The sequence below is a fragment of the Salvelinus fontinalis genome, chromosome 4 (assembly GCF_029448725.1).
Source record: "Salvelinus fontinalis isolate EN_2023a chromosome 4, ASM2944872v1, whole genome shotgun sequence".
Taxonomy (NCBI): domain Eukaryota; kingdom Metazoa; phylum Chordata; class Actinopteri; order Salmoniformes; family Salmonidae; genus Salvelinus; species Salvelinus fontinalis.
The window spans coordinates 56,506,767-56,520,817 of record NC_074668.1 but is presented as its reverse complement, the minus strand read 5'-3'; the positions used below and the strand labels follow the sequence as shown (position 1 = coordinate 56,520,817).

Genomic DNA, 14,051 nt, shown 5'->3' with positions numbered 1-14,051 from the left:
ATAAGCACATCATGAACATGACTATATAGCTACAGTGGTTCCTCCTTTAAAAGTTGTGTCATACTGCGGCACACCCTGCGTGCTGCTGCAGCATTCTGTGGCACGTCATTTAATTGTCAGCCATTTCTTCTGTTACTGCAAGTTATTGCTAGTTTTACCACCAGAGCACATCTTTGAGAAGCATTTGATATTATTCCGTATTGGTATTACCAGAGAATTTAAAACCTTTTTTGTAATAACATAGTATATGGGATTGATTTTAAGAAATTTGGCTTAATTAATTTGATTAATATTATGGTGTTTCCATTCAGAGAAAAATTGTCAATTTGTAAATTCAGACCGTTTTGCTCTCGGAACGCATACTGGACGTTCGGGCCGAGGAGTAGGGTTGATTTGAGTGTTTTGGTCTTACAACGGCAGTCAAGCGCCCAAGCTAACGTTGGCTAGCTACTTCCAGACACAAATGAAACCACTCTGACCATTTTACTAGCCCTAGCAGAGCTGATAAGGCCATCGTTTTGAAGTAATCGCAAAAAAGCAGGCCTTATTTTAGTGCATTTTTCACCCTGCCAGCTCCTATTAGTTCTATTGAGCACTGTGGCACCAACTCGCCTTCCGAACATTCTATTCCCAGCTTATTGTTCAACGTCACAATGCCTGCTTTGCTATTGTTGGCAATGAGACCTGCTCACGCTGTTTTATAGTTAAAATGTAAACAACAAAAATAATATTGGAACTCTGCGGTCTTCCTATTGTTTCCTATGGGGGAAATATAGGCATGTCTGTCTATTTCGGCAAATATCTCGCAATGTGTATGTTTCGTTTTTTTTCAAGTCGGGTGTAGATGGTGTGAAATGGCTAGCTAGTTAGCGGGGTGCGCTAATAGCATTTCAATCGGTGACGTCACTCGCTCTGAGACCTGGAAGTAGTTGTTCCCCTTGCTCTGCAAGGGCCGTGGCTTTTGTGGAGCGATGGGTAACGATGCTTCGAGGGTTGCTGTTGTCTATGTGTGCAGAGGGTCCTTGGTTCGAGCCCAGGTAGGGGCAAGGAGAGGGACGGAAGCAAAACTGTTACACAGGCACCATTTTAATCAGGAGAATCTCCTCTTTGTATGTAAGTCTGGACAGCGAGATCATTTGTCATCAATCGCTAGACCATAAATAGTCAGAAGTTTATATTTTTTCCCTACTTTTTCATTACGCAGACATAAGCACAGTTGACACCATCGAGGTGCGGATGTTTACTTTCTACACAAGTATTTTTTTTCCAGTTTCGTCCGACGAACAGATTGTCGTGGTAAAATAAAAAGTGAAACATTTTTAATGGAATTCTAAGCATCGCTCCAGTCAAAACCTGCTCTGCGAACGTTCGATTCCATTTATTTGCTATGGGCTCGCGCTAGTGTTCCAGTTTAGCCAACGTTCTTAAGCCGTTTTTAAGCCTTAGGTGAATTTTTGACACGTTCTATTGTCCAGCCTATAGATAGCCAGAGCGAATTTACGAAAGCACCTGAATGTCCATTGAGAAAACACAAAGACTACACCATTTGGCTAAGCTAAGAATGACGAGAATAATCAAGTCAATAAACATTGGGTAGTTAGATAGCCTATAGTTAATATACGGGCAAGTTTGATGTATAACTTCAAATGTTCGTTAGCTAGCTAACATACCGATACATACTGCTGTAATGATATGCTATGTCGTTTGTAAGGACAACATAGCTAACAAATTGTCAGCCAACATAACGTGTAAGGTAACTTATTTGAAAAGTCATTACTTTATTACATTGCACGCTACCCCTTGGTCGTTAGGGCAAATCTGGTCTGTGATAGGAGGGGGGGGGGGGGGGGGGGGGTTCACACCAAGCTCAGCTATTAGGCTATTCTTTAGTAAAGGTTAAATAGTCTATTGTTCAGCTATTAGCCCTCCTCCCCTACTTGCAACAAATCTCATTCCTTTCCCTCTTCCACGCGTCATCATTCTGCTCCTGAGTGGCTCGCTTGTGGGTGTGCTGGCAGGATATGGCAGCATCTTCGGTTGTGCGTCAAGACTTCTGCATACATTAGCACGTTTGTATGAAGGTGTAGTTATTCACAGACAAATTGTTATGTGCTATGGAGGTACATTTGTGTTTTTTTGTTGAGAGCAAAACCTTTTTAATTTTCAATCAAAAAGAATTGTTCTGAAAGCAACTTTTTCCGACACAAAGGAAGTCAAAGCGTACACCTACGAAGATGGCATCTCAGGTAAGCAGCACTGGGCTGTATTGACGTATCCTCAAAATGACATCTGCTGCTTTTGATTGAACGGTCATATCTCAGTTATTGTTTCATATCCATAAAAAATAAGCTGTTTTCTTTACTTTCAAAGAGCGAGCTGATCAAGGGAAATGTTGATATTGCCAGATGTTAACTGTCCGAGAAAAAGGCTGTGGAAGCTTTATTGCTGGCAAAAGTGTCCATAACCAGAGGTAATTAAACTGTTCTGTGTTCTTTTTCTCCATCTCTGCCTGTCTTGTTGTACATGGAACGTTTCTCACACGCATTAATTTAAAAAAAACTTAAGATGTCAGCTGCTTTATTTTCAGATTTACACCACATAAACACAGTCATTTTCACTGGACTATCTGTTGCTGCCAAGTCATGATTTGGTGGTGAGACACATAGCCCTCTATATTTAAATGTTTCAGGTACACTCCGATAGGTGTCTGCGTCACATACAGTATCTTCTATTGACATTATCTTCTATGGTTTGTCCTCATGTGTCTGTTTTTCAGCATAATGTACTCTGTAGCCACTTAGTGTGGACACCAGGTGAGACCACACACACACAAACCAGTCTCTCTTCTTCACTTCATCCTTCTCCCTTAATCCTCTAGGTTATATCAGCTGTTTTGGTGAACGCCTCCCGCATCTCAACTGGCTGACAAAGAGGGCACAGTGTGATCATAGGTGAGATGTCACTTGGTCGGGTCAACAGGAAGTATTATTAAAGAGATGCTTTACATTAAATACAGACAGAGATGTAGTAGTCCCAGAGTTAATGATCCAAGGTCAGTTTTGCATTTCACCTCCTGATTTAAGATGACTGACTGTGTTAGAATAAAAAAAAACAAGGCTTAAACATGCCCTCTTATCTGCAGGTATGTTTTGATGTGAGAGAGGAAGCCAGTCCTGTCATCGCCACCTCACCCGCTCTTAAGATAACCTTCGGGCCAACTGGGGGCCCAAGGCTGGTTAGGAGACACCGCAATTGTGATGAACTGAGAGAATATTAGGGTAGCACTGTAATTCATGAATCATATGCTGTCTGCCGCTGTTCTTACCTCTTTCCCTTTGTCTTCTACACCTCTCTCCCCACCTCATCTTTCTTCCTCGTGTTATAATGCACACCATATGTGCATTGAAGTACAGATTGAACTTGTATTTATAATATTACAATTATCATAATTATAATGAATTTATGTATGTATAACACCTGGATAATGAACTTCTTTCAATAAAGCGTTTCATATTCTCCACTGGTTGAAATTAAGTATCTCATTGAAATACTATCCTGTGTCCTCAGATTAATGCAGATGAAGGGAGTTAGATATGCATTGTTTTTTTTTCTTCTGTATATATGAATTACAAATCAATCATGTTTCTAGTCTATTGTATAGTTACAATGTGTAATCATTGATGTCCCAGGAGCAGGATTGGTAAACACTGTTGAAGTGTATAATTGTAATAGATGCATGCAGACACACAGTTTGATATGACTGAAAAATAATGTCTCAGATATTCATACCTGAACCGCACCTTTATTTGCCAAGGAAGAGTACATGATCAGTGAATCTACACATCCATAGGCATACAGTTATTTTTATCCTCCACTAAACAATACGCAGGTAAATAGTTAGCTAGCTATGTTACTTCCGCTGCATTGCAAGGCAAGCTTACACAATTGTACATTCAATTTGCAGTAAATGCTTTAGCTAGCTAGATTCTTTACATCCACTGTTTCACAAGACGACAGCCTGGTTTGCTGGTTTTCTCAGGAGTCCCTAAAACGTTAAACAACACGAATTACAAATTCATTCTCCTGACACTAGCTAGCTGGCTAATGTTAGCTAGTCAGATAACTTGCTAAATAGCGATTTTCGTAAATTAACTTTATGACGAAAAAATATGCACAAACGTTTGCCTCTACATTAACTAACATATTCCTCTCAATTGTAATTTTTTTGCTTGACTCGTTATGACGTTCTAACAACTGACATCTGGTTCCACCGTAATGTTTTGTCAGCCATCTTTGTCAGCCACAAGGCAAGGGTGGCTCGAGGCAAAATTTGTCATTGGAACCACTCGATATGATTGGTCATATAAAAACCTTGGGACCCAAATGCATAATGAGTGCTCTAACTCCTCCTTGTGGTTGTCTGGAGCAATGAAGCCGTGACGCTGGGTACCTCTAAGTGCAAGCTCGCAACTTTTTAAAGGAGGAACCACTGTATATAGAGCATTATTAGAGCTTATATTAGAGCTTATCTTCTAATGTCATATTTTCACTTAGTCATGTATTGATGTCAATGGGAGAGAGACTAAGTGAAAATGTAGGATTCGTCTCAAAGTCGTTTTTTCTAAGTTGTTTACTCATAGTTTTTTACTCCTCCAAAGCTGAATTCGTCTGGCCTACTGACTATGCCCCGGAGTCCCACGTCCAGTGAGGATGAGATGGCCCAGAGCTGTTCTGACTACACCGAGGACTCCGCCTCTGACAGCTCCCGTGAGGAGACCATCTACGAGACCATAAGAGCCACCGCTGAGCCGACCCCCAGACGCATGGACGACATACACACTCACTCCCTGGTTGTCCGCGTCCTCATCCCCGACCTGCAGCAGACAGTGAGTGTGTGTGTGTGTGTGTGTGTGTGAGTGTGAGTGCGTGTGTGATCGTGCGTGTGTATGCTTGCCTATGTTTCCTCAGGAACGTGCAAAGGAGTTGTATGTTAATTTGAGTCAGAAAGACCATAATGTTTGATGTACCAACTTATGGGTTACCTTTGGAGGGTTTTCTACACCCATTTTTATTTTTAAAGGATAGAACTGTTTAATCCTAGACTCATAGACTGACTCAAATGGTTTTTAACCCTTTCATGCGTGAGTTCCAAATATCTCTAACGGTCGCCCCAGCGTGAGTTGTTTTATGCACGTGATGTTAGAACGTTCTCTCCAATTCCAGAATGTGATTGTTATGTAACAGTACATTTAACCTGCGCTGCCCTCAAACCAAAGCACGCAGCCTGTTATTTGTCAATTTTAAATTATTTTCTAAACAGTTTTTTATTTTATAATAACAGTTTGAAATGAGGTGTGTTCCGCCTCATTCATTCACATAAAAGTAGTCATTTTTACTTTTGCGGACCAATTAATTTTTTTGACATTTCTGACCCGGACAAAATTCCCCAAACACTTCTCAATTGTTTGTGCAGTTCAAGTCTGCAGACATTTACTCATCTGGCGTCCTGCATACACGTGTTCATATTTTCCACCTGTCGCCTGCATCGCAATCAAAGTTGTTTTCGTTACCAATAATAACTTTGGAAATGAGTGCGTTTCTATCAAAGTGCCTTATTACGTTATAATAGTTTCTGCATGTCGTGTTATGTCGTTTCTACTGTAGCATCATGTTTTTGTGTATATTCCTTATAACCGCGGACACGCGATGTAACGTTTCTCATTTCATAACATGTATGGTGTTATACTCAATGCTTAGGTATCTAGCTACAGTCTTATTAGCTCTGGAAAACAATGCTAATTGCGTCACGGATGTATTAGCATGTGTTGTATGTTGAAGCTACCCTGGCCTTTTGACTCCCAAGTGGCACAGCGTCTCAGTGCTAGAAGCGTCACTACAGCGACCCATCTTCAAATCCAGACTGCGTTTCTATCAAAGTAAGTGCCTAATTACGTTATAATAGTTTCTGTGTCGTGTTTTACCGTTTCTACTGTAGCTCACTTTGTGTATAGAGCATAATATATTTGTGTATATTCCTTATAACCGCGGACACGCTAGGTAACGTTACTCATGTTACTCACCTTTTATGGTGTTATATTCAATCGTGCTTATGTAGCTAGTTACATTATTCTATTAGTTCTGTAAAACAATGCTAAATGCGTCAGAAGTATTGGCATGTTGTATTTTGACGCTACCCTGGAAAAATATCATGAGTTCATTCCACAAAGCTACCCTGGAAAAATATCATGAGTTCATTCCACAAAGCTGTTTATCATGTCGGCCTTATCCACTGCCCCCATTTTGAGGTAATAGTCAAGCACGCAGTCTGGTTTGATGTTTCTCTGTCTGGTTTGTTTCTCTCTCCCGTCAGGTGGTTCACCTTCCCTGTGGCCGACCTGGTTGCTGTATGGACAGTGGAGAGGACATGGACGTCTCGTTTGTCATGGCACTTTACTGCCAGCTGTTGACATCTCTTGTTTTGTATAACGGGTCATTTAGGATGGCAGTAGCGTTGATGATGAAATGCAGTCATAGCAGCAGAACTAGAAAGCAGTCTTGGGAAAAGAGGGTGGCAAAGAAGGGAGTTGCAAACATAGGATCTCTGCTCCAGTATTCTCTTAAGGAGTTCTTCTTTACTGTCACCAGGAATGTATACATTTCACTAATTCTGGTTGTCCCCCCACTCCTGGTGTAACAGTATAACTTTACGTCTGTCCCCTCGCCCATACCCGGGCGCGAACCAGGGACCCTCTGCACACATCAAAAACAGTCTCCCACGAAGCATCGTTACCCATCGCTCCACAAAAGCCGCGGCCCTTGCTGAGCAAGGGGAACCACTACTTCAAGGTTTCAGAGCAAGTGACGTAACTGATTGAAACGCTATTAGCGCGTACCCGCTAACTAGCTAGCCATTTCACATCCGTTACACTGGCTCTCTCTTACCCTGTAGCTCCAAGGCATAGCGATTGGTCTCTACTATGTCTCCCACCAGCTCCTCTGTCAGAAACAACTTGAAGCACTCTGCCTCAGATGAAAATGGCAAGGGGCGTTGCACTCCAGACTGGAACTCATCAACACAATCAGCAGGGCCAGGAGGGGTGAAATGGCTGGCAGCCTTCTAGCTACCACAGAACTCCTGTACTTCATCCACTGTCAGTCTGCCACCATCACCACCAGCATCTTCTAATGGAACTGGGACTTTGTCAGTGGACAAGGGGTCCTCAGATTCAGGGTTCTCAATGGCTACAAGGTTGGGGGGCAGCTCCTCACTGTCAGAATCTGATTCCTGACTTTCATACTCAGACTCAAAATCTCCAGAATTTCCACATTTGTGAGTTGTCTCCTTTTGAAAGTTATTGCTAATGCTACAGCTTAGCTCACTATCTACATACATAAACAACAACACTGAATGGTTTAGAGTGAGAGGGTACGTGGTTGACTGCCGGCACGCGCCACTTATCTCAATAAATCACTATCAGAAAATGTTTTGTGTGGCAATTATTTGTGTATTTACTATTTTATTCACATGTTTTCAATTCTATGTGACAAATCATGCATTCCGATTCTTGCACAGATTGTAATGGGCACATATTATGTGTGTAAAATGCTTTTTTGAAGGTTGTACTGATTATGATGAGCTAAGATAATTCCAGCTGTGTAGCCATGTTTGTTGACATACAATGCATTCTGGGTTTCACGTAATCGTCTGTTTGACCAAAGACGTTATAACAAAAGGAGGTGAGTAAGAGTTCACTCATTTTTTGAGGACTTCCGGAAATGAAGGGTGGGACGTGAACGACAGTGATTGACACACCCCTTCAACATGCATACTATAAACAGACCAAACTCATCTTGTCTTCTCTTATTATCTTCGGTTTCTGTGAGGAACAAATGCATGGCTGCACGCTGAAACTAATCGTCGGATTACTTTCGATTTCAAAAGTGTTTTACCTAATTATTTTGATCAATGGTGAGCTCACCCATGATGTGATTATTATACATAATAATTGCTATTAGCTAATTCATATTGTAGTTTATGTCAGCCGAGAGTTAGAAAATATTACTGCTTGTGTTGGGTCAATCTTTCCTCAGTTAGCGCTTGGACAAATGTAGCCTACATTTTTCCGGTTAGGATGATTGTGTTATGCTATATATAAGTCTGTGAATATCTGAACATTGCATCTCAAAATAAACTGCTCACATTCTGGACATAACTTTGTAAGGACTGTGTTTGTGTAAATAGTTTCTGAAAAAAGTGTGGCCAGCTCAAACCCTGATTGTTGCGTCATTCGAAACTGGCCGTTCTAAACGAGCGTTCTAAATGAGTGTTCTAATCACACGAGTGTGATCGTACGCTTCAGGGACCACTGTAGAACGATCACACCCGTGTGATGGTACGTGTGAAGGGTTAATGTCTGGATTGCAAAAGAAGTTCAAGTGATGAAGTCTTAGATTACACTTGTTAGCATCCCCTCTCTCTCATTTCCCTTTGCTATAAGCCAGCTCTGGCCATCCATTATCCTGGCTGTGTTGCATCCTTTCGCCTGGCGGAGAACACACGCTGTGTGAATGATCTGTGGGTGTTGACGTATAGACTTTTTCCTGTAGGGGAAGCTTCTATCAACCCTTGTTTCGTAATAGAAAAAATAAGGCAGCGGGGTGTGTGAATCTCGCAAATTTATGGGGACATGCATATCGCTCTGCATTCCTCTCTTATTACCAGACCTGGGTTCAATTACTATTTGAAATCATTTCAAATACTTGAGCTGGGATTGATTGACATGCTTGTTGCAATGGAACCAATAGAATCGCTGCAAAACTATAAGTCTGGCACTCCAGGCAGGTTAAAGCAAACGCTAAAAATATTTTAAAGATTTCAAATAGCATTTGAAGCCAGTTCTGCTTAATATCTGCTTAATTATAGTTGTGGTTTTGTATTTTTGTGTTTCTTGTGCTCCCTCCTTTGATTTATGTCATTCTGTCACTATCTCCTTATTTGCTGCTTAATTGAAATCACTCTTTTTGACAACATCCCTTTTGATTAAAAATAAATAATCCATACATGTTTGCCCATGAAGTGGTCGGAAATTGACTTTAAGGACCTGAATGCCCAAAATTTCAGGAGATAAAGGTGCTCAAAGTTTACCCATTTTTCAACACTGGGAAATATAAATGGTTGAGTTTGATATTATTTAAAAGCTTATCAACAGGGTTTTCAAACTATTGTCTTGAAAAATAAGTAACGATTTGTTTTACCTTTAACCCTTTCACACGTACCATCACAGGGGTGTGTCATTCGAAACTGACCGTTCCAAATGAGCGTTCTAATCACACGGATGTGATCTTACGCTTCAGGGACCACTGTAGAACGATCACACCCGTGTGATTAGAACACTCATTTGGAACTGTCAGTTTCGAATGACACAACAGAATTTGAGCTGGCCACACTTTTTTCAGAAACTATTTACACACAAGCAGTCCTTACTAAGTTATGTCCAGAATGTGAGCAGTTTATTTTTGGATGCAATGTTCAGATATTCACAGAAGTATCAATAGCATAACATAATCATCCTAACCGGAAAAATGTAGGCTACATTTGTCCTAGCGCTGAGGAAAGATTGACGCAACACAAGCGGTCATATTTTCTAACTCTTGGCTGACAAACTACAATATGAATTAGCTAATAGCAATTACTATGTATAATTAATCACATCACGGGTGAGCTCACCATTGATCAAAATAATTAAAACACTTCCTAGAAATCAAAAGTAATCTGACGATTAGTTTCAGTGCGCATCCATGGTTTTTTCACCTCACAGAAACTAAAGATAAGAGAAGACAAGATGTGTCACGATCGTCAAAACTGTGAAGAGAGGACCAAGGCGCAGCGTGATAGAAAGACATCTTCTTTTATTTAGAAGACGAACAAAACAACAAACAGACGACCGTGAAGCTATTCAAACAAATAGTGCTGACACTAAACACTACACATAGACAATTACCCACAATAGCCTAATTGAGTGAGTTGAGTTTATTTTTACAGGGACAGTGCACATTAATCAACGTTTCAGTAAAAGTGCCGGTTTTAGCCAGCCGGCTAATTTTCAACCGCAGTCCCTGGGCAGGTTATTAAAAACAATTACAATATAGACAATAGCAACATAGAACAAGCAAGACATAGCAACATAGGACAAGCAAGACGTAGCACACAGACAGAGCAACATAGAACAAAAAGCAGCAAGACAAAATTCATAAAAGCAACGAAGTGTTTCCACACCTCACAAGTTACAGACAACAGACATGGAAAGCGGCAACACACAGCTAGGGACCATGTTCACAAATCTGATTGACCTTTAGCCATGTCTTCAAGCATTTTGTGAAAGTGTGATATGTGGTGTAGTTATGTGTGTCTGATGGCAGTGTATTCCAGACATGGGAAGCTCTCACAGAAAAAGCGGATTTACTAAAGGTGCTTTTCCTTAGGGGAACTATACAGTCACCTCTCATGGCAGACCTTGTGAATCTGCTGCCATATGTTTGGGTTTTCTGTTTAACAAAAATACTGAGTGGAGGGGGAGCCAAGCCATTTAGAATCTTGAATACAAGACATGCATCGGTGTATTGCACAAGATTTTCCCAACTCAGGAGCTTATGCTTTCTGAGGATGTGACAGTGATGATGGCTATTGGTCTTCCTATCAAGCACTTTGAGAGCCTGTTTGTAGACAGACTGAATAGATCTTACTGTTGTACAGCAAGCTTGGGCCCAACTAGTCAAGCAGTATGTTAAGTGGGGGAGTATCATAGATTTGAAGTACAGTTTTGCTACCTCTGTAGTCAAACAATTTCGTATAAATCGGAAATTAGCTAGGTTGAATTTGGATATTTGAATTACCTTTTTCACATGCTTTTTAAAAGAGAGGTTGGAATCAAGTATGATGCCAAGGTACTTAAAATCAGATACCACCTGGAGCTTCTCCCCTGACACATAGACATCTGGCTCAGTAGCATCTGTTGCCCTCTTTGTGAAGAACATGCAAACAGTTTTTTTCACATTGAGATGCAAACACGAGTCACTGAGCCACTTTGTAACCTGGACCATTACAGTAGTGAGTTCTTGTGCAGCTTGTTGTTTGCTCTTTGCATGCACATATATCACTGTATCATCTGCATACATTTGAACTTCAGACCCAGTACAGACAGAAGGCAGATCATTAATGTACAGGCTGAACAGGAGGGGCCCCAGTATTGACCCTTGGGGCACGCCCACATCATAGCTAAGAGTGGGCGACAGCTCATTGCTCACTCTGACACACTGAGTTCTGCCTTCAAGATATGATTTCATCCATCTCAAGGCATCGGGGGAAAAGTTGAACTTGGACAATTTTGTGATGAGAATCTCATGGTTAACATTATCAAAAGCATTCCTTAGGTCCAGAAACACAGCCCCAACAACGCCCCCTTTGTCCATATTGGACTTCACATTTTCCAGAAGAAAGCAGTTGGCCGTTTCTGTGGAGTGTTTCGCTCTGAAGCCAAACTGCATGGAGTGTAATGTGAAGGGGCTGTTGTTGAGGTGGGCAATCAGTTGCTCTGCTACACACTTTTCAACAACCTTTGACACCACAGGTAGTATACTAATGGGCCTGTAGTTACTCACGTCAGCAGGGTCGCCTGATTTAAAGATGGCCGTTATTATGGCCGACTTCCATACCCTTGGAAACACCCCCTGACCAATAGATGTCAGTCAGTCCCAATCTGGCCCTCAAACCATCATGGTCACCTAATAATCCTCAGTTTACAATTGGCTCATTCATCCCCCTCCTCTCCCCTGTAACTATTCCCCAGGTCGTTGCTGCAAATGAGAACGTGTTCTCAGTCAACTTACCTGGTAAAATAACGGTAAAATAAATAAATAAAATAAAAGATGTGTTGGTGACCTTAGTAATGTGGCCAATGAGTGACTCTTTGTAGTTTTTAAGAAAGGTAGAGTCCATCCCAGACACATCTTTGGCTTTAAAGTTCTTTAGTGAGCTAATCACCTTGTTCACCTTTGACTCAGAAACCTCCCTTATGATGAAGACAGGTTGAGCATCATTTACTAGCACTGAGCCCAAGAAACCAGTGGAGGGGTTCTGTGTCAGTACCCTGACAGAATCAATAAAGTAGGAATTGAAGGCTATGGCTATTTCGACTGCATCCTGTGTTGTTTTTCACCATGATTTCTAGTATTTTTGCAGTGTTACTATGGTCTTTCCCTGTTAACTTTTTTAGATTCTCCCAGATCAGTTTAGAATTTCCCTTTGCTTCACCAATTATGTTAATAAAAAAGTTTGCCTTGGCCTGTCTGATTTCTTTCATCACCTTATTTCTCAACATGGTAAACCTACGTCTGTCATGCTCTAATGCCTATGGCTGCCTTAAATATGGCTCCCAATCAGAGACAATGAATGACAGCTGTCTGATTGAGAACCATTCAGGCAACCATAGACATACCTAGACACCTACACTCAACACAAACCCATACACTCTACCCAAAACCCCCTATACCATACAACCACCCAAGACGAGACAAATACACAAACATCCCCCTGTCACACCCTGACCTAACCAAAATATTACGGAAAATAAAGATAACTAAGGCCAGGGCGTGACAGTACCCCCTCCCCCCCAAAGGTGCGGACTCCGGCCGCAAAACCTGACACAGAAGGGGAGGGTCCGGGTGGGCCTTCCTACGGCGGCGGCTCAGGTGCGGGACGTGGCCCCCACTCCACCATAGTTAATACCCACTTTGGTGGTTCTGGCAGATCCTGGCTGACTGGCGGCTCTGGCAGATCCTGGCTGATTGGCGGCTCTGGCAGATCCTGGCTGGCTGGCGGCTCTGGCAGATCCTGGCTGGCTGACGGCTTTGGCTGGTCATGGCTGGCGGACGGCTCTGGCTGCTCCTGTCTGGCTGCTCCTGACTGGCGGACGGCTCTGGCTGCTCCTGACTGGCGGACGGCTCTGGCTGCCCCTGACTGGCGTACGGCTCTAGCGGCTCGGGACAGACGGCTCGGGACAGACGGGCAGCTCGGGACAGACGGGCAGCTCTGACGGCTCGGGACAGATGGGCAGCTCTGACGGCTCGGGACAGACAGGCAGCTCTGACGGCTCGGGACAGATGGGCAGCTCTGAGGGCTCTGGGCAGACGGATAGCGCAGGCGGCTCTGGGCAGACGGCATACTCTGGCCGGCTGAGGCGCACAGTAGGCCTGGTGCGTGGTACCAGAACTGGAGGTACCGGGCTAAGGACACGCACCCCAAGGCTAGTGCGGGGAGCAGCAACAGGACGCACAGACATCCCCCCCCCGTCACACCCTGACCTAACCAAAATATTACAGAAAATAAAGATAACTAAGGCCAGGGCGTGACAAGATGAGTTTGGTCTGTTTATAGTATGCATGTTGAAGGGGTGTGTCGTCTACCATCGTTCATATACCACATTCACTTCCTGAAGTTCTCAAAAAATGAGTGAACCCTTACTCACCTCATTTTGTTATAGCATCTTTGGTCCGACAGACGATCAAGTGAAACCCAGAATGCATTGTATGTCAACAAACATGGCTCCACACACACAGACGGAATTAGCTTAGCTCATCAGCTATGTGCCCATTACAATCTATGCAAAAATCCAAATGCATGATTTATCACCGGTAATTAAAAAATGTGAATAAAATAGTAAATATATCAATAATTCCACACAAAACATTTCTGATAGTGATTTATTGATACAAATGGCACGTGCAGGCAGTCAATCACGTAACCTCTCACTCCCACTTAGCCATTCAGTGTTGTTGTTTATGCATGTAGCTAATGAGCTAAGCTGTAGCATTAGCAATGTCTTTTCAGAAGGAGACAACTGAGAAATGCGAAAATTCTGGAGATTAAAAAAAATTCTGACAATGAGTCTGAAAGTCAGGAATCAGATTCTGACAGTGACAGAGGGTCCCTTGTCCACTGACAAAGTCCCAGTTCCCTTTGAAGATGCTGGTGGTGATGGAGGCAGACCGATAGT

At 42.4% G+C, this 14,051-nt stretch overlaps 1 protein-coding gene across 1 annotated transcript in view; it reads left to right on the top strand.

Annotated features, from left to right (window-relative positions):
• Window positions 1–14,051, top strand: part of LOC129854024 (SH3 and multiple ankyrin repeat domains protein 2-like) — a 271,897-nt gene that overhangs the window by 78,542 nt on the left and 179,304 nt on the right. The window contains exon 2 of the mRNA XM_055920631.1: window positions 4,659–4,886. Coding sequence (XP_055776606.1) covers window positions 4,683–4,886 — 204 coding nt within the window. The 5' untranslated portion in view covers window positions 4,659–4,682. The remainder of the gene's footprint in view (window positions 1–4,658; window positions 4,887–14,051) is intronic.